The 21660-nt window shown below is 43.4% G+C and overlaps 1 protein-coding gene across 1 annotated transcript in view; it reads right to left on the reverse strand.

Moving 5' to 3' along the window:
- Positions 1-321: 321 nt before the first annotated feature.
- Positions 322-21660, reverse strand: part of LOC130204900 (potassium/sodium hyperpolarization-activated cyclic nucleotide-gated channel 1) — an 82536-nt gene continuing 61197 nt past the window's right edge. Inside the window, exons 7-8 of the mRNA XM_056431893.1 lie at positions 12773-12937; positions 322-5399 (exon numbers count right to left, since the gene is read on the reverse strand). Coding sequence (XP_056287868.1) covers positions 4285-5399; positions 12773-12937 — 1280 coding nt within the window. The 3' untranslated portion in view covers positions 322-4284. The remainder of the gene's footprint in view (positions 5400-12772; positions 12938-21660) is intronic.

Raw genomic sequence — 21660 nt, forward strand, 5'->3', positions numbered from 1 at the left:
GAACAATTTATATTTTTTTACGGTCTGTTAATAATAAAAAGTGCCAATAACATTTATTTTGCCGTCTCTTTTGTGAAAAAACTGTCTTTTGTATGACGACTATGACGACTTGAAGTGACCTTAAATTCTAACTGGATTTTAATGAATATAAATCCTGCATCTCCTCGCCTGTCACCACTGATATACAGTATATTCCTGATTATTCTAAGATCCTCTCCAGCCTCGCTTCATCTCGGAAGTCTTCTCCACTTCCTCCCTCAAACAAATTGTAAATAATCAAAAAAGTTCAACGGTTCAACAATAGAATGACACACACACACGTTTCTTTTAAATGACAATATGTCTTTTATTTTCTATATTTTAAAGGTTTATTATTTACAAACAAAATAAACAAAACAAAAAAATCAAAAAGATTTTTTGACAAACACTGTTTGTCTGCATATTGTTGTAAGAAAGTTTACATTTAATCTTTCTTTCATCTGTGTCAAGTAACCAACTGATATTTCTTTTTGTCTAAGCCTTGGATTACATAATGAGCTGAACAATGACCACGCGAGTGGGGTCGAAGAGGACCCCACTCTCTCTCCACTGCGCATATCATCAGTAAACATATGAAACCTGTGGCCATCAAAACCAAATCCACATTCGGTTTGTCCTCTCTGGGCATTGTTAGTCTCAGTTCCTTTTTGCATCTCTCCTTTTATTTTTCTCAAAAACAAACAAACTAAAAAGAAATATACAAATATATGTGCTGGTTTGTTGAGAGTCTCTATCCTGCTAAGATGTAAGCTTGTTAGTTTGCGTTGTACGTCACCATTAATTCCCGTTCCGGTATGTTAGCGGTGATTGGTATAGTGAAAAAAGCACATAGATGGGAAGCTCTCCCTTCCAAAGGCAAGTATCAAAAACAGCACAAAGCAACAGTGCTGCTATCCATCTTGACTGTGAGTTCCTATAGACTATGGCATATTCACGATTAAGCGCTTTCTGTTGTATGTAGAACACGTTCCCCCCTCATTCAGAACCTCGAGGGCAGCACACTGCTCCCTCACTGACTCGCTCCACACCTAACCCAGCTGAAAGAATGTCTACCTTTTGTTATTAGCAAATGAGAAAGTGCAATTCAAAACAAAGACAACGACTTAGAATGTTTCGCTTTGGCCGGTTTCCTTCCACACGTCAGTATTCAACCCAAACGTCAGTGCCTCGCGACAAAGAAAAGTATAAAGGTGCTCCAAATTTGTACAATGTCTCGTTGAGCGTGATATTACTGCGAAAGACTGCACTTTCTTCTTCTTCTTCTTCTTATTAACTGTACACGTCCTCTTTAAATATTCTATATAGCTTGACCGAGAATGTTAGAAACAAAATAATAACTTGCCTCTAAGGAGTTCACACTGTAAGTAAAAGGTACCGATTGGATAAAGGGAGACATTTGGCCGTCGTCGCTGACTCCTTTCCCATCTAAAAACACTGACACAGAACACAGAGAGTATAGTAGGAATGAACGCGCAGTGATGTGCAGCAGAGGTGCCCCCCCCCTCCTCCTCCTCCTCCCCCCCGCACGCACCGCGCTCACGCTCGTAAACCAAAAGGATGGAACATGGCTATAGTTTAGGCACAAATACTTAAGAATGTCCGTGTGAAAAGTCCTTGGCTGTGTCTACTACCGGACACTTGAGCACTTGGAGCACTGACTTTCAGTGCTTAGGGCGCCACACTGCGATACCTCCCCATGTGGAGGTATCGCAGTTTCCACATGGGGTGGAGAAAGGTAAACAAGGGACACAAAGAGGGCAAGAAGTGCATTCATATTGTCACTTTAAGTTTTGCGGGTATCGCAAGCAGATTTGCGTACGTCACTCCCGGCTTAATTTCGCGGGTGCCGTGAACAGATTTGCGTCCGTCACTCCCGCCAAGTGGTTAACGGAAGTGTTCCATTTGATACAGCACTCATCAGCCACGCAGTGCACTGCAGATGTCAGTGCTCTGGATTGCAGTGCACTTCGTAAAGTGTCCGGTAGTAGACACAGCCAATGCTCCTGTTCACAGACACAGACGACGTCTAGGCAGACAGACAATGAACAGAACAGAACATTACATTTAAACGTCAACATTTTTGAGATAGTATCTTTTTTTTAAAGTATTTGTGACAGTGCATGCTTTCATGACATTGGTGGGTTGACTGCATTGGTACACTATCGACACAATCTGGAGCGGAGTCGACTAATCTTCTTTTTTTGTTTTTGTTTTTTGTTGTTTGTTAAACGGCATCTCGGAAAAGGGGCTTAGTCACTTTGAACTCACGGGATTGTTTGGCAACCGTGACTCTAAATAGCGATCTCGCACGACCCACGGCGGAATAATTTACGAATGCACATTTCACTCGTCGTTTGGAGAGCGCAGGGCGGCCGCGTGCACAAAAGGGCAATCTAATGCGCGTGCGGGGAAATGGCCCGTAAGCCTAATTTAGTCGAGTCATCAACTACTTGTATTATTGCAAGATAGGATTTCTGAAATCGCTCTTATCCTCTTTGATGGAGTCACAATATTCCGGCTTGACCTTGCTTCTCGGCCTCAGTTCAGAGTACCTAAGCCCACATAATGGATTTACATGAGACAGAAACCTTAATGCAAACCAGCATTTCCTTTCTCTGAATGTCTCCCCTTCACACTCCAGTGACTGGAGCTGACGTCTTTAACCTAAAACATACCGCCAGGCTCTTCAACTGCAGGTAGTGTGTGACGACAGCGTACGGTACAGTTGTACTCAAGAAACAGATTAAATAAATTTAAAAAAAGTGGGATGAATAAAACAAAACCTCATTTCCGTCTCCCGAGCAATACATTTCATAAAATGATCAGTCTGGCCGTAGTATAATAATCATTCTTAAAATGATCTTCTGCAGTTTTTGGGGAAACGAGGCGATTAGAAAAGACACATTTACTTTCAATAAGAAGTTGTGTATTGTAGGTAAATATATGTTCACTAGAAGTGAAATCATACACCATACGAGAGCTAGGAATAGAATACAGACAGAGAAAACCTCCTTCCTCCAATCAGCATCAAGTCATGCTAGCTTTTGCATTAAGGTTTGTTCATCTCTTATGAAACATACGTATTTTGTCACTAAACTTTTTTTTTTGCGTATAGATGATATCCAGGTTCCTGATAGAAGTAAGACATTGTTATGATAGAGAATGCACCACACAGTATCTGTAAATACTAGTTCTACAAAACTATTTACAGCACACATATAGGTAATCTTTATGTCACAGTCTATTGCATAATGGTGATAATCTTTAGTTTATAAATATTATAAATATACACAGAATTTTTAAGCAACATTACGTAACATCTCAGCCATCTGAAATTAGAAATAGAAAACAATAGCTTCCATCCATGTCTTTCTCCACACTCCATTCTCCTCGAAAATAAACAAAGAAAGCAGCATTTCTATGATCTATTCCCTTTGGACCCATAACACTGTCATGGTCTGTACGCGAGCCGTATTTGTGTCGCCGACGGCAACATAACACTTAGTTCCGTATCTTGTGTCGGTTTCTGAAATGAGGGTTCAGGAAACATGGATGAGATTCATTTCATGAGTGTGTGCTTTTTGAGATTATTTGTCAGAGTTGCTTGCATGTATTGTTCCACAGTGGTGCCTAAAGCTGCTAGGAAAAGATACATCTTCTCTTCCTCAATGGTAAAAAAACAACAACAAAAAAGAGAGAAAGAAAAAGTCGTCAGAATTCACAATGCATTCCAGTTTAAAAATTAAAATAAAATAAATAAAATAAAATAAACTTCATACATTGTATATAATTCTTTATATTTCTCAGAAAGGAAGACTCATGTTTATACTACAGCTTTTAAATTGCCATTGCCAAATATTCTAGTTGGATTTTACACACAGTCACATGCACGCACACTCTCACACACCCATACACACACCGTTATATATATATATATATATACATATATATATATAAACATATATATACACATATATGTATACACACATACATATGTATATATATATATATATATGGCATCAAAGAAAAGAAATGTATCTGTATAATATACATTCTTAAGTTAAGGGAGACAATGTGTCTAAAATATAATAGAAGGGATCGTATGTACAGGGTTTCTATGAGGTTATCTTAGAAGAACATTGGAGAGAAACAAAAACGTTGAAGTTCCAAATCTGTATCTCTTTTGTCGTATCTCCATTTTTAAAAATGAATTGAAACTTTAAAAAATGAGAAGGGAAAATGGGATCATAAATTTGATGCGAAACGCATTTTGTCTTGCTCGGTCTCTGTACTGCTCAGGACAGAATCTCTCCTCGATCCGGGGGATTCCCTGTGCTGGGTTGAGGATGACGATGCTGCCGCTGCCACCGCCGCCGCCGTCGCTGCCGCCGCCGCCGCGGCCGAGCGCACCGGAGACAAAGCTCCTGACGACATCTGCCGGAATAAATTGACTCGCTGGGGCACCGTGGTGCGGAGGCCACCCTGCAGACTCATCCCCTGGATCGCCGCCGCCACCGCCGCCGGTGGCACGATGGAGGCCAGAGAGTCTCCTGAGGCGGGGTGCACTCGGGGCGCCGGAGATGCGTCGTGCGGCAACGACGGCTGGGAGGCCGATAAATGTCTGACATCTCGACTCAAGCTGCCCGACTGCACAGCCTGTGTGCTCTTGTGGACGTCTCCCCGCTGAGGAGAAGGCACCCGCTGCTGCAGAGGTGACGGCTGCTGCGTGGAGGAGGAGGAGGAGGAGGAGGAGGCCACCTCCGCGGCCAACGCGGCCAACGCGGCGGGCAGCTGGGCGAGCTGCTGCGCGGAGAGGGACGGCTGACCGACGGGCTGCTGGACGAGCGACAGCTGGGAGGCCGTGCGCGAGCCGTACTGGAAGCTCCGGTTAGCCAGAGGGGTCTGCACGGGGGGACTGGGCACGGCGGCCGTGAAGGAGCACGGCGACATGACGGCGCCCTGCTGCTGGAGCGGGGTCTGCACGTTGACCGAGGAGGAATTCAGGCTGCTGTGGGAAAGACTGGGAACGGGGTAAAACCCTTGCGCCGCGGCGGGCAGCATGCGGGCAGCAGAGGCATTGGCAATAGCTGAAGCACTGTAGGTCAGGGGAACAGAGGACTGCTGGAGCTGACTGCTGCCGAAGGCACCGGGGAAGGGAGGCTGGGCTGGCGAGTTAACGATGGAGTTTCCGGACATCGGCGTCGAGTTCATCCCGCCGACCGACTGCTTGCGGTCCACCATCGTCACCATCTCCCTGTCCTGGCGAATGATCTGCTTCAAGATCTCGTTCTCCTGCGTGTTGAAAACGCCGGCGTTCAGATCCTTCTGAAACTTCTGCAGCAGCAAGGAGTTCTTCTTGCCTGTTGGGGTGCAGTCAGGAGAGGTGAACACAGACAGTAGTGGCACACTCCGGTTGCCCTGAACCACAGGAAGAGGGCACGATTCAGGACGGTCGGAACAAAAGATGCAGCTTGTACGCTTTGGCATTTTGGCTTCTTTTTTGTTGTTGTTGTCTTCAATAGAGACGCCTTGTCCTCTACATGCATGGAACCACGACTACTTTCAACTCTTTCAATCTTACAAGCTGCATCTTTTCACGTCCACTAACTTTTCCCGCATTCAATTTAAAGTGTGACGGCCACTGGATGGTAATGATTGTGGCAGAGATACAGTTTGAGAGGAGTGGAAGACACATAAGGAGACAAAGAAAGTGTGACATGGTAGCATGGACTGTGACGGTGCTGATGTGGACGATGGAACACAGAAGAATACTGATGACTTGGACCAAACGTCACGGGACTGGACACGATTTTGCTGGAGCAAAGACAAAGTCTAAACTGAGAATATTTAAAGCAACGTTATATTCAAATCACGACAACAGCTCTGCTAAAACACACCACGAGGACGATTAGAATAACCTTTACAATGTTTTTAAAAAGTATAAACAAGGTGACAAGAAAAACGAAGCGACAAAGATCTATTCCTAACACACTACGACCACAGATTGTGAATATATATTATACATGAAATACATTTATGGAAAACTAAACTTTACTCATCTCACCACAGAATGTCATGTTATCTTTAAAATGTCACCTGCATGGAATCGACTGAAGATTTAGATACATGTTATTGAATAAAATAAAACATTTTAAAGACATATTTGATACGTTAGTATGCAAAATTAAATTATAATAAAATATTTCCCTTAACCCTCCTGTTGCCTTAGGGTCAATTTGACCCCATTCAATGTTTAACCCTCCTGTTACCTTTATATGTACTGACATATTTTACCCTCGGGGTCAATTTGACCCCAGCAATTAAAACCTCCAGAAAATTATTAGAATTAATATTGTTTCCCAAGTTTAAGTGTGAGGTACTTTATGTTTGTTTGTTGACTACCTAAATAGCCCTTTAAATATATAAAAAAGTTGATATTTCTTATATGTTTGACACAGTGAAAAACAGCCTGGGGTCAAATTGACCCGAAAGAACACCGACATTAAACATTGAATGGGGTCAAATTGACCCTAAAGGTGACAGGAGGGTTAACACAGGACTTTATTTCTGATCTGTAAAACTGTGGTAAAATGGTAAAGCATGAAGGATGTCTTGAAACTCGTCTTTTGTAGAAAGAATTGCCACATGATGATAATAATACTGATACAGATTTATCATATTTACTTTGAATGTCCAAATGTATTTCGAGGATGTGTTTCCTGTAATTACCGTCGCCCTCGTGTACGGGCGAGCCGCGGAGCGCTCGTTGTCGGTAAAGAAGACAGAGCTGACTTTTAGCGCTCCGAAGGCTTCGGCCGCACTCGATCAATCGTTCGGCCCGTCCTTGAGGGCCAGAACATTTCTCCACCGAGTTTTTACGGTTGAGCGGCATTTTCCGGACGGCTTTCCCCGCTCAAGGCTGCCAACGAGCCACGCGCCGGGCTATCAGACAGGATTGATGTTGTGTTGTGCAGCCGTTCAGCGGTCAGTATGGGTCGGGTCGAAGGCTACGACGAGACGCCTTCGCTTACGAGGCTCCCGTCATTGCTTGTTTAAAGGCGACGGGGCTAAACGCCGAAGATTGGAAGAACATCGCGTGTTTATTATCCCTGGAAGAAAAGAACCTGTGGAGATCTGAATGTTTGCTGGTGGTTAGACGAAAGGGCTCCCGTAAAGGTGCGTTCACGCCAAAAGCAAAGCGATTGTTCGCGTCGCCCAAAACGCGGGAGTTTACTCGCACGACCGTTTGCCGTGTTCACGCCGTGAGCGTCGAGACGCTCCGCGAGGGGCGGGGCTTATCTCTGTGTCTCGTCTCCGTAAAGACCGTTATCATTTCCTTCATCCACCACGGAATAACTCACCACTAGTTCTGCTTTATACTTGTCGAGGACGTCCCACACACATCGGAACATCTAACGCCCTCGTGTTCGGGTTGATGACATCACCCGTAGGCTCACACAGCTCGGTCACTTTCACCGATGAAGTTACTGTTACGTCTGAAAGACTTCCGCTTCCAGCGCTACGAGAGCGGAACTCAAGAGCCGATTGGCCCGAGTTGCGAGATGACGCCTCAAAGTTGAAATATTTCAACTCGGGGCGAAAATTGTGCCGCTGAAAAACGCGCCGCTGTAAACGCGTCGCCCCAAACGCCCCAAAATATTGCGTCTATCGCAGCCACACGCTGTACGTTGACTTTTCATGGGATTCGGTCACGCGGAAAAAAATCCGCTTTTGTTGTGAACGCACCTTTAGGCTTTCAGGGCAACGAGCATCACGTATCTCTTCACTTTTTCTTCTCATTTCTCTCCTCCCTTAATCTCTCTTTAAAAATGTTATCCTCTTCTCTTTCAGTTAAAAAGGTGTGCACAAGATAAATGGACACTCGTCAAACAATAGCCAAGTCAGTTATTTTAAGAAGAACATTATTTAATGTTGGCGACTGTGGGTCAGGGGGTAGCAGGTCCGTCTTTCAATCTGGGGGTTGGAGGTTCGATCCCCGCCCTAGTCGATGTGCCCTTGAGCAAGACACGTAACCCCGAGTTGCTCCCTGTAGCTGCGTCTACAGTGTATGAATGTGACATAATTAATTGTAAGTCGCAAAATGACGTGTAATGTCACATCTATTTTACGCAATATTGTAGCTATAGCAACCGAGAGAATTGAGTGGCTGAGGAAGCCTATTGTGTTTTGGTAGAATCGGTTTATACGTATTTGTAAGTTATAAGTTTGGTAAACTCTTATGCATTTTATTTTTTAGCAGCTGTGAGCTGAAGAACTAGACGAACTAACCAGCTGCCAGGCTGCAGACATTTTAGTGGTTATATATTCCATTGAGTCCCTTTATGGACTATATAAACACAGACTTATAGTAATACCTGAGTTTAAGTGGTACCTAATAAACACCTCATTCTTATAGAAACTGGTCTGCTCTGACTGTTAAAATAGTTTTTACAATTTCTACAGATACATCTCATCATAAAAAGACACTTTAAACGTGTACTATATATTTTTCTCCTTTTTCAGCTTTCAGTAAATGCCAGTTTTACCTGATCTATTTGAAAACACGAGCAGAAGATATGAACCAAAAATGGAATCTTTGGAAATCAAAATGAAAACAAACAAACAAAAACAAAAACAACACATTAACACCACTCATGGGTAAAGAAACGTTTCATTTGTTTACATAAACAACTTTGAATTGAACAGAAAATGTATCAGCTATGGGTCAAGTCACCATTTAAGTTCAGTATTGTGTTATTAAATCTTCTTTTGGAACCAGTGAGATTAGTTCAATACTCAAACTAATCCATATGATCTTAACACATTATAATATACAGTAACTAACCCATATCTGATGTCAAAAACATAAATGTGTAAAATTGTCTAAAAGCCAACTAACACGGCAAACAGACAGGTTAAAAACAAGCAAAACACAAACAATATAATGTCCACAAACATCATATAACCAGTGGAGGCTGTCGTTGTAAACAAAATTAAATACACAAATTTGGAGATGCATTCAAGACACATGTTTCATTCTGACTCTTAATGCAATTTTAAATAATTTCATCAATAGCTTGTGATAAATTGTTCTTCACTGCGTCACTGAAGGAAATGACTTCAGTTTGTTTTTCTTGATGGTTATCGAGAGAGCATATTTTAGAGAGGATACATGTTGTAAATGTGTGTGATTTGATGGAATAAATACACCGTTGTCCTCCACATGCAGTCAACACGACATCACTGTCGCGGTGTCCGAATACAGTTTGAAACGTTCCTTTGTTTAGTGTCAGAAAAGTTTAAATTTTCCCCCAAATGATTTACACAAAAGACATAATTCATATTTCAAGCCAGACAATCAGAAACAAAATGTTTTATTCTAGAGGTGAAAACATGAATAAATAATGAAATGGAATTTCTGCATGTAACAAAAGGTGTGTGAGGCGACGCATTAGTAAAGTTTTTACTAATCTGCGGACATGGTTTTGTTTGTGAATCGACTTTGAACTAAAGGTTCAAAGAATAAATGCAAATGTCACACCAATAGAGCTGAGCATGTGTTCATAACCCAGTTAGTTATTCTGTGAAAATCTGTGACGAAATAAACATGGCATGTAACACCGAATGATTTCTCTTTTGTTTCATTGATTGTCTTAGTTGTTGACATTTTGAATGTGTCCATCAAAACATCTGCAGGACTGGTGTGGGTGATTTGACTTATGCGTCACTGATGCAGGAACGAAACAGTTAATGTGACCTCCAGCAAGAGGTCAGACTCTTGGAGGATGAATTTGAGACCGGATCCATTTAGCAAGTCTATATCGGTCACTTTGTCCCTGTTCGGATGTTGGAATTGGAATAAAGTGTTTACCTGATGCCTACCCGTCGGCCAGGACACTCTTGAAAACGAGATGTGCTCGTCTCAAGACGGACTCCTGGTCAAATAATTTTTAGATAGATAAAAGATAATGTCAAATGTGCAACACGTTATTGGTTTCAAAGCATAGTTACTTTTCTTCTTTCCTTTTTAGAGCAAGACAAGCATGTCACCAAATGCAGTTCATATGTTGAAACGATACAACCAGCACGGATCATGACAGAGTATCTTCCCTCGTATGAGACAAAACCCCCTTCATGGTTAGTCTGAACGGACGGGTCGAATCTATATCACTCTGAGAAGTGGCAGTCAGAGCGGGCAGCTTTTATTTTGTAACATTTGGTGTGAAGCTAACTCAGATGGTCATAAAAAGGGCAAATGTAGAAAAGGACTGTTGAGGCCAAACGGCACTACACGGCAAATGAAGATTTTTATTTTATTTTACGATATAGCCCAAATAATTATGCAACCTTGTCTCCTGTGAACTACGTTCAAATGCAGCGTCTTCACAATGAGGTCCTGCTGTTACAATGAGAGGAGGAGAGGAGGACATAGGGGAAGTATGGCTGTTGGCTTCTGGATGGATTAAAGCACACAAAGCTCCAGATGGAGGTTTGTGTCCCGTAGTAAACTACAAATCCAGCTTGTTGTTTTAAAAATACAAAAATGACCACAATACATCCAAGTCGTTTTTATTTGCATCAGTTGTCGAGCAGATATTGCAGGATAAACACTGATGGTGACCATTTAGCCGATTTGTTTCGTGTAAATTTTGTCAGATATTTTTGATATAATCCAGTCATCCAGGCACCGTCACGTTTCCCCCTAAAAACAGATTCTATAGGAACGTAATTCTGAGGAGAAAAGGTTGTCTCAACAGTCACGGTGTTTTCCGATTGGCTCTGAGCGTCTTGTTCATAATCTGTTGCTCATTGCTTGTTGCTGACTTGCCTGACACTACAGTATTTCAATGTTGAGTCAACACTAGGGTTGCAAAGCAATTCAATATTGACGTGCCTGTGTCCGGCAAAATGATACACAAATACAAAGCCATGACAAAGGAAAACAACAATAACAGATAGAGAAGTATAGGTACAGACTGCAAGCTTTAACCCCTGATAGGAGACGACATTGGCTCACTGTCGTTATTCAAATTCCACTCGAGTGTTGCATTCAGGTGCTTTTTGTTTTCTGGTGAATAGCAGAAGCAACGCATCAAACACGATGGCCTCTAGCGTCGGCGGCAGGCATAGCAGTGTGTTGTTTCTTTGATCAGGTGTGATGATGAGCTGCTCTGGTTCTCCGCATAGCAGCAATCACATCATTTAAAAAGTGGTTTATTTCCTGCAAAATTAATAATATCAGCCGAAAAAAATCCATTATGCATTTTTTATATCGTTATCTTCCAAAGGAGGAAGGTGGAACGAGGCATTGTACACCATATTAAAAACTTAATTTTATTCATCACCAGTAACCTGTTGCCTTGCGAGCTAATATAGATTTACTTAGAGAGCACCTGCAATATAAATATTAGGTTTATCTTTTCGTTGAAACAGGTAGACAAACACTAGTCAAAGTTGTACCCAAATGTCAGATATTCATAGCACACAGTAGGCTCGCCACACACATTGCAGCGGTAAGGTACAGACTCTACTGTCGCGCCTCAACTACAAAGAAAACCATCATAAGATTTAATGAAACACCTGCTATTCACACCTGCCTTTTTAAGGTGTTGACATATTGTCATTCTATTTTTCCAATAAACAAGGGTTGGGTACCAGATCTTAAAATATGTGTAGTACCATCTGATATATTGACACGATAATAACAAATAAGCTTCAGAGTTGACTCTTTAAATCCTTCTCATCGCTGAAAAGTGACACCGAAATGTGCCGTTTGACTATCGTCAACTTATCCGTCTGTCAAAAGTAACATAGGAGAAAAATAATATTTCAGAAAATACATCTTTCTAATGCAGCGAAACATAAGCGAAGACAAAGACATACGTTCTTCTACTTCCGTTGTAGACAACCCTTTGACATGGTCCTCTACGCGTGTGTCTCAGTTCCAATGGAAGCATTAGAGCAGACTCAACACGTCTGAATAAGGAGTGGGAAGACATAAGGGTCAATGCAACCAATTATTGCCCTGTTTGTGTTCCATACATGTGCCCCTTTTTAAACTGGAACCGTTATCACTTATTCTAGTTCAACTGTACTCTGCCAAGGCCAGGTTCTTCTACCAATCAGACACAGAGTTCAATGAGGCATTGTCGACGAGGAGCTGAATGAATCCCTGATGCCACCTGGCCCTGCTCGCTGTTTATTTGTCCAGGGTCCGGTTGATTTGGACACTCTGATATGGGGCGGGGTGCGCTGCTCATACCCAGGAGTGCAGATGAGTGGAAAGACGGCTAGACACACATGCATGTGAGGTTAGCTTCCATCCACTCGCTGACATCCAGTGGGGGGGGGGGGGCAACACCAAGCCAACGAGGGGGCGAGGTGACTCCCTCCCGGACAGCGACATGCACTGCCTTCCAGTTAATCCAACCACAAAACTCAATTTTGGTTCTTTAGAAGGATTAATGCTGGATAAAAAAATAAAAAAAATCTCTTTAATGTTATTTAAGACAAAGAAAGAGACGGAAGTAAAAAAACAATCACAACAACAACAACGACAACACAACTCAAACAAGATAGCATACAGGTCATGCAGCACAAGATGGCAGTGACAATGCTCTGATGAAGAAAGAAGGCAAACAAATACTGATAAAGACGAGACGACAAGGCACGATGACAGGCAAGAGATTCGACCAATCGGACGGGACAGGGATTAGATGTAGGCGGGTCTTACCGATGCGGTCCAATCGGTCGATGGCGACCGTTTCAAAAGCGCGCCGCATCATGGGGTACTCCTCCAGCACCTCGTTGAAATGATCAACGGAGAGGGAGAAGAGTCGGCAGTAGGTGTCGGCGCGCACGCTCGCCGTTCGTCTGCCCTTGGTGAGCAGACAGATCTCTGTGTGGCGGGAACACGGAGGACACAGAGGAGGACAAAGGGTGAGAGCAGAGAACAAGAGCGCAGAGGGACATGAGAGGGAAATCATCCCAGCATTTGCAGTGCAGATTACCATACAGATGAAAAGGGCGCAGACGCAGAATGTGAACGTTAATACCATCAGCGCCGCCGTCACTTGCGTTCTACTAAAGATAATTTACTCGTTCTGCAGAGAGACACACTCAGTGCGTTTACATGCAATCGAATTATTGGCTTAGTCGGACTGAAATCGAATTATCCGTTTCATGTAAACACCTTAGTCGGACTATGTGCGGTCCGACTTCGGTCCGATTAACACCCCTGGATAGCTCGGTCCGATCCAGTTGATAATTCGACTCTCGCGGCATGTAACTCTGAATTCGATTCGGAACTGGACTTTGCGTCTTTGCGCATGCTCGAGATCCCGCCGCCCTCCTCCCTCCCTCCCTCCCTCCCATGTCGTGACCCGGAAGTCGAAAGAGACGATAAATTGTCACTGCCGGCAACCTGGCCGGCAGAAAACAAACAAATAACCAGTCCCGCTGCTAACCATGTTGGTGCCCTAAGCATAACTCCTCATGATGCCCCCTGAGATCGGGTCTGTGTGCGCGGATGTGTCGGCGCGCATCACGGCAGAGCGATGCGACCCGAGAAGTGTTAACGGGGGTGCTGAGCGATTAAATATATCTCTTGTTCTGCCTGTTTTGTGATATACATGCCTAAAAGGCACCTAATATTTCTAGACTGAAATAATATCGGCATTCTAATTATTATAACTGAGGATTTTATTAGTTGCCTATTTTGTGGAGCCCCCTCAGGACTTGGTGCCCTCTGGCAGCGTCGTGCAGCGTTATGGGAGCGGCGCTGCAAACAACGCTATGGAGAACACAAGAGCCACCACACATTTCTGGACCGAAGAGCAGACAGAATTTATGCTTAATGTATTGAAGGAGTTGAACATACTAAAGTTCATGGTTCTTTCTCGAAATGTTGATGTTGTTGTTGGTGGTGGTGAAGAGGTCAAGCGGAAATGGCTGTATCACCACGAGTTGTAATGAAAACAGCGCCACCTATCGTATCGGATATGACATGCTTTGGGCCAATGATTCGAATGACTCACTGCCATGTATATTGGGATAACAGCAGATCCCCCAAAAGATAGCATAGTCCGACTAAAGCAAGATTCGAATTATACCATCATGTAACCGCACTGACTGTAAAAAAAAAAAATGCTAGTCCAACTTAAAATAATGAGTAACCTGGCTGCCTTAAAATATTGAGTTAGACAAGCTAAGAAACTTAAGTTGTCTGAACTTCAATTAGAGTTAATGCAACTAAAATAACATAGTTGGGCTGACAACGGGAAAGATACAAAAAATAGTCCGATCAACTTGAAACTTTATTTTTTATTCAACAGCAGGGTTCTTACACATTTTGACCAATGGATTTCCAGGACTTTTCCAGGACTTTAAACCAAATTTCCATGACCAAACTAAAATCTCAGTATAAACATGAAAACTGTAGAAAATGTTGCGTATTGAGAGCTATCGCTGGCTTATATTTTGAGCGTCTTTCTTTTAAAAATATTAAATATTTCAAACTCGGCATATATGAACATGTAATTTTAACAAATTTCCATGACTTTTCCAAAACTTTTATGATTTTAGTTTTTTCCATGACTTCTCCAGGCCTGGAAATTACCATTTTAAAATGCCATGACTTTTCCAGGTTTTCCATGAACGTACTGTACGAACCCTGCAACAGGTTTTTTTTAGTAGGGCCAATACAGTAATACAAGTTGACTACTCAGCATCTTGTTGAATCAACTTATCTTTTTAAGGCAGCCAGGTTACTTTTTAGGGAAGTTCATCTTACTTGCAATGTTAAAGTTCATTCAACAAAATTAAAATTCTTAATTTGCCCAGACAATTTACACATCTTTTTTTTAACAGCATACATACAAATACAGACATTAAAGATCATTCATATTACTATTTTATTCAATTAAAATTCCATAAAAATGCAGATGAACACCATCCGGGACGTGGTCATCGCCGCATGAACGCACCGCAGAGGTGTGAGGAGAGAACACGCTGCTTTGCGTTATGTGCAGATTGATGGAGCAACACATGAAAACACTCGACCCTGCAGCTAAGAACACGGCACACACACCTGGTTTCTTATTTGTGTTGAACTATAAACTACATTCAGCTATTCACAATCAATACACATGTCTGTATTATAACGCACATAAGAAAGGGACACGCGTAGAGATATTATTAAAGATCTTAATTCAAAATACAAAAAGTATTCTACTGATGTCGTTGTCATTATGAGTGGTGGAGGAGGTACTGTATACATCTACAGTGAGGTTGCTTAGCCCTGTGGGAATCAACCCCAGGGTTGTGCCCTTCTAAAAGGTTATGGGATGATTAACAGGCATGTTAATGTCATGGAAAATTGGATGCATTAAAAAAAAGGTAATGATTGTTTTTTTAAAATATTGGAACATTTTACAAATAAATTATAGGACATCAAAACTCAGATATCTGAAACATGAAGGGGTCCAGTTCGATATCTGCTTTCCTCCAATAGGTCACAATACAAGCAACTAGTAAATATAACTGTCAGATCTATGGAGTAAAAAATACACATTTTGCCTCTGAAATGCAGTAGAGTAGAACAAGTAGTGGACATACTAATAATTAAGGTATTTCAATTCAGTAGAGTGCTTGAGTAAATGTACAGTAGATAATAAATCTAGATCTCTGACTTGAAATCACTTTCTCTTAATAGGATGCTTGTTATTGCTCGGAGTCACTCGAGTACTCGAGAGCAATTGGATGATTGCATGAACTTGTGTCAACGGTAGAAAGCATGCTATTGATTCATCCAGCAGCAAAGGGACCTGTTAGCTTGTAATAGTTTATTTTGATATTGCACATGTACAGAGGGAGTCTTATGCTTTAAATCAATACATATAGAAAGATATTGTAATAGGAAATATTAGGGAGAATATTGATATTGTTGTTGGTGTGTTGTGAAGCATAGGGGTAATGTTTACTCGATGTATATGTCAATGGAAAGAAGTAATGTTATGTACGTACATGGAGTGAATGTTAGTTTAGTATTTCAGAACTGTTGGAGCCGGTTGAAGCCCGTGAAGTTACTTTAATGCAGACAATAACAAGACGGGACTTTTATTGTGAAAATACTTGTTTAGTGACTTGGCCGGAAATGACGTTTTGATCCGGGGTTCAGTGACATTCGACCCCTCATTGTTCTAGCGGGACTTTGAACCGATGAGAAGGTGTTAAAGTTTGGACTAACCTTTGAGAATAGGTGATTTGCTGATATGCAACTAACACACGACGTACTGGGGAAGTCGTTCTGTTTCGTCTTGACGCCGGTGAGGCAGCAACACCTGTTTCCTTGGAGCTCGTACCTGCGGAGCCCTCATCACCACGGGACCCACGATCGTGAGCTTTTGGTTATTTGTTAAACTTTGGTTTATACTCCTTGCCATTAAATACAGTTAAACTTGATTCATCGCATCCTAGACCAACTACGCCACTGCCCTGTTGAGACTCCGCCCACTGTTGAGACTCCGCCCACTCCTCCTCTCTACCGCCATCTGCCTGATGGATCGTGGAGGTCTCCATCGTGGTATGCCGACTACCAACTATTTATACACTGTCATATTCATTGAATGTATTTTAACTCTAATCTGTCCTTCTGGTCACATGACATCTATTGTTCATATAGTCAGATGACATCTATTGTTCTGTCCATCCTGGAGAGGGGTCCTCCTCTGTTGCTCTCCTGAAGGGTTCTTCACTTTTTTCCCCTGAAGGGTTATTTGGGAGTTTTTCCTGATCCGATGTGAGGTCAAAGGTCAGGGATGTCGATATGTACAGATATGTAAACATTTGTAATTTGTGAAATTGGGCTATACAAATAAACTGAATTGAATTGTCCTGATTTCCATCGAGCGCGAGAGGCCCCATCACAACTCACTTTTTAGACCTCACAATTAGACGTTTCCCTCCCGATATCAATGTCCTCTGCTGTCGGTGCATTCACAGCGCCGTATCTCCTCAGTGTTTTCATGAATTAGTGACACAAGGTAGAAAGTGAGCAGTCTACCCCCCCTCATTCCTTCAGCCTACATCTCCTCCTCTCTTTCTAAGCTTGTGAAACAGAAGCCCTCTTCTCAGCATCGGTCCGACCGACCGCCGACGCCGCTCAACCCCCGCCCACGCTCGCCCTCCTTTTTCCAACCTACAGGGAAAAAAAATTCCATCGTGGACCAATCGAGAAATGAAAAGTTGCCGCGGTGACTTGGCCGCGCCGTGAGCCGTCATGGAAATAGAGCGCCGAGAGGCAACACTCTCAAGCTGTGGGTGTAAATAAGGTGCGAGTGCTGTTATGGCTCCCTTTAAGTAGTACCTCTGTTAACGCAGGAAGAAACGCAGACGCATGGAGAGAGAGAGAGGTAAACCTGTGTCTTGTTACATGTCATTTCACAAAGAGAGGAGACACAAAGGCAGACAGTGAGCAGATATCCACGACCCGGCATGACTCCATCCAGAGGTCAAAGGGTTCTTTTCTCTCCACGTTGGGATAGAGCCCGGCCAGCTGTTTCCTCCTGCTTCTAGTCTTCACGCTAAATGAACATGTTATTGCTGCATAGAGACTCGAGAGCGGTATCAATCTTCTCCTCGCACCTTAACGAGGAGGATGAGCGCGTTCCTAAAAGTGTTATTGACGGTAAACACATCAAAGGTCACAAAGAAGAAAGTATCACGCCATTGTTTTAGGAGAAACTACGTCAACTTTGTGTAACGCTGTCTTCATGATGTCGGCAAACACAGGATGCATTTCGTTAAGTCTCTTATTGGTTCGTATCCCAGATGTTACGATAATCGGGAATGGAACCACAGGCCAATGTGACGGTGGCCTTCATTTATTTATCTTCCTCTTCCCTTCGCATTGAAAATGCGGAAGGTAATGTTTTGATCGCCGTGTATTTGTATGCGTGTGTGTGTGTTATTCGCATAAGTCAAAAAGTATTAAACCGAATCACATGAAATTTGGTGGGATGATTGGTTATTATCTGGGGACCATTTGATTAGATTTTGGGATCAATCGGGTCAAAGGTCAATGTCATTAAAAGGTCAATCTTCTTTTTACCATAGCGCGGTCAATTTTTATCCAATTGGCATGCAACTAATGCCAAAATGTTCATAATTCAATGCGCAATCGTGTGATATGCGAAGGTACGCGCTCTACCGAGTGCCCGTTCTAGTTCTCAGGAGCATCAGTGAGACGGACCGTGTGGACGCTCGCTCCGCTTCTCGTCGAGCAGCCACGCCTCCTTCACAAATGAGTCACTGAAGCAAAAGTGGGAGAAAAGAATATGTTGCTCCTTCTCCCAGTTTTCTTCTGTTGGAGTAGCGCTTTCAAACGGTACTTATTCCTTTTGACCGCAATGAACTCCAGTTCAGTCTGTGTTTTTAGACCGCGCTTATCTTCACAGTTTTCCCACCAGTATATGAATGAATTATACTTAAATCAAAATCTTCAGCTACACTTCTGCCATCTCTCCAGAGAAACATGTGTGCGTATTCGTGGACTTGTTTATGATTTCTTAAAGTAGTCAACTAGCCTCTCTTACTCAAGTACTTTTGATGATTATTTTACTTGATCCATGTATAAAGTCCTTATATATTAACATATATTTTGGAGTAGACAAAAATTAAAAACCTCTTTCTCAAGGACATATTCGCAAGGTCACCTGAAAGACCTTTGTGTGTGTGTGTGTATGTGTGTGTATGCAAGTTTGGCATGGCCCTGTTAACACTTCACTTGATGCAGTTTGACACATATCCGTCACCTAGCAACAAAGCATCCCAGTTGACCCCAGGAGCATCGGTGGAAAATCACTTCACGTGTCACATCCTCCCATGGCAACCGCCTCCCCTTTCCCTTCTCCTCACGCGGATGTGACCGAGGAGAGAGGGAGTCCCGTAAGACATCGAAGCCCAGTAGGGAGACCCAAGCAATGAGTACGAACATTACACCCGACTCGTCCCTCGGCCTCAGACTTCCGATATGCACTCCCACCCACAGCGGTCCAGGAGTGATCACGATGATACCTGCGGCACTGACCGTGGCGAGAGGCGCTTCGTGACCCGCCGTCCTCGTAGATGTCCCGCTCATTACGATGATGATAAGTTTCCCGTGGCCGGGCCTGGTTCTGTTACTCGCTCTGCTTCCCCTCTGGGTCCGTCTCAGCACCCCTCGCTGATTTCTCATTCCGGCCACGGTTTGGCCTGGTTGTAAGGGGAGCGTGAATCACCGCAGAGAATGGGGGAAGAGCGAGGAGCCTGGCACAGCCAGCCAGCTGCTCCCAAACTCTGGGTTCATCGACTAATGCCATGCAAGCGGGTGAGAATACCAGCTGGGCTGAAGGCAACAGCAGGTGGGCCGGCACATCAAAGAGAACAGCTCGCCCTTTATTGTTATGACAGATACAACACATATCTTTCAATGAAAGCATTAGATGGGAACATCGACTGTATGTTCGTTGTATGTATGTGTTATTTTCTCTTTTCTTTGACCTGCTTTGAGAAGCTGATGCTTGGCAGTAATGTGTCCTTCAGCTTCCTGCACTTAGAGTACAGACTCCTTTGTATTCGGCTGAATCAATCTGGATTGTTTTTTGTGAGTCAGTGAGAGCGAGAGACTTTTTTTTTGGAGTGAATACTTTTGTGCTGCAAAATAATCTTCAAAAGCTTTTAGAGAGCGTGAGTAAGATAATCTAAAAATAATCTGCCTCAATACATTTCCTGTATTTAAAGATTTGGTCTCCAGAGATCAATTTACAGGGGAGCAGTTTGTTGAGACTGCTTCTCGTGAACAAGATCTCCTTTTTTTAACGACATGGTGACACGATAACTCAACAAATCAGTTCGTCAAAACAGTCTCCAGCTATTTATTGATAAATTGTTGATATTCAAGCTAAATTTGTGTCGTTTTTCCTTTGGATTATATTATGGTAAACTAAAGTAAATAAAGGGGAGTTTCACTCAGATCCGACACATCATGGACTGAAATGGTTTGTCAGTTAAGTGAGAAAAGGATCTGCAGATGAATTGATGAGAACAGAATATCTCTCGGTGCTGAGCAGGTAGAGGTTCGACACGAGAGCTGTGAGAGTGAACCGAAACGTTGTGGCTGGAAAACTATAAACAATAAGCTGAAACACGGTGTACGACTGTTGAGGGGAGCTGCAGAGTCAAGTCATAACTCATCACAACGAGCCCTCCCCTTTTTACATTATCATTTGAGGCACGTTGAGGATAAAAACATTGATTGTAGCCCCTGTAAATGTATTATATGTTATGAGTTTTAGCTTCCCTGGTGTCACCGGGACATCACGCTCTGCAGAGCAAGCATCGCTGTGATACCGACGATCTTTAGAATTTAACTGTTGATATTACGCGAGCGTCCAACTCTGAAAGTATAGCACTGCCCACCACTTACAACGACCACAATTACTTCTCTACCTCTAACTGGAAACAGCGGCCAGTTAAGCTGCTGCGGTTTCTTAGTTTTAATCGGAAACGGTTTGATGAATGACCTCCCGCTCACAGCCATCACATCCATTAGTCAGAGCATTTCAGCTTACTTTCTTCATCAAGATCTTCTTGTTGCCACAATGTTTCTTGAGCAGAATATCTCCTGCGCCACAGAGGATTAAATGTTTAAACTGCGACTGTGACACATTTTACCGTGTGACACGTCCGCTGTGCAGCAGTTAAAAAGCGCGCTCTGCTCTGGAAATCCTATATGAACTGAGAAGCAAGCAGCTTTGCACAGTTAGATGTCACGATTTCCCCACCTTCCTAGTTAAATTCGTCCTGCCTGCATGCTTAATTAACTCTCCTGTCATTCCAGATCCTGTCATCCTCACCTGATTGTCTCGTTCCCTTCACCTGGTCCTCACGCCCTCCTCACCTGCCTCTGATCACCTCGTTAGTCCCTCGTTCCCTTCACCTGGTCCTCACGCCCTTCTCACCTGCCTCTGATCACCTCGTTAGTCCCTCATTTCCTTCACCTGGTCCTCACGCCCTTCTCACCTGCCTCTGATCACCTCGTTAGTCCCTCGTTCCCTTCACCTGGTCCTCACGCCCTTCTCACCTGCCTCTGATCACCTCGTTAGTCCCTCGTTCCCTTCACCTGGTCCTCACGCCCTTCTCACCTGCCTCTGATCACCTCGTTAGTCCCTCGTTCCCTTCACCTGGTCCTCACGCCCTTCTCACCTGCCTCTGATCACCTTGTTAGTCTCTCATTCCCTTCACCTGGTCCTCACACCCTTCTCACCTGCCTCTGATCACCTTGTTAGTCTCTCATTCCCTTCACCTGGTCCTCACGCCCTTCTCACCTGCCTCTGATCACCTCGTTAGTCCCTCGTTCCCTTCACCTGGTCCTCACGCCCTTCTCACCTGCCTCTGATCACCTCGTTAGTCCCTCGTTCCCTTCACCTGGTCCTCACGCCCTGCTCACCTGCCTCTGATCACCTCGTTAGTCCCTCATTCCCTTCACCTGGTCCTCACGCCCTTCTCACCTGCCTCTGATCACCTCGTTAGTCCCTCATTCCCTTCACCTGGTCCTCACGCCCTTCTCACCTGCCTCTGATC

The sequence above is a fragment of the Pseudoliparis swirei genome, chromosome 15 (genome assembly GCF_029220125.1).
Source record: "Pseudoliparis swirei isolate HS2019 ecotype Mariana Trench chromosome 15, NWPU_hadal_v1, whole genome shotgun sequence".
In the NCBI taxonomy this organism is placed as follows: Eukaryota; Metazoa; Chordata; class Actinopteri; order Perciformes; family Liparidae; genus Pseudoliparis; species Pseudoliparis swirei.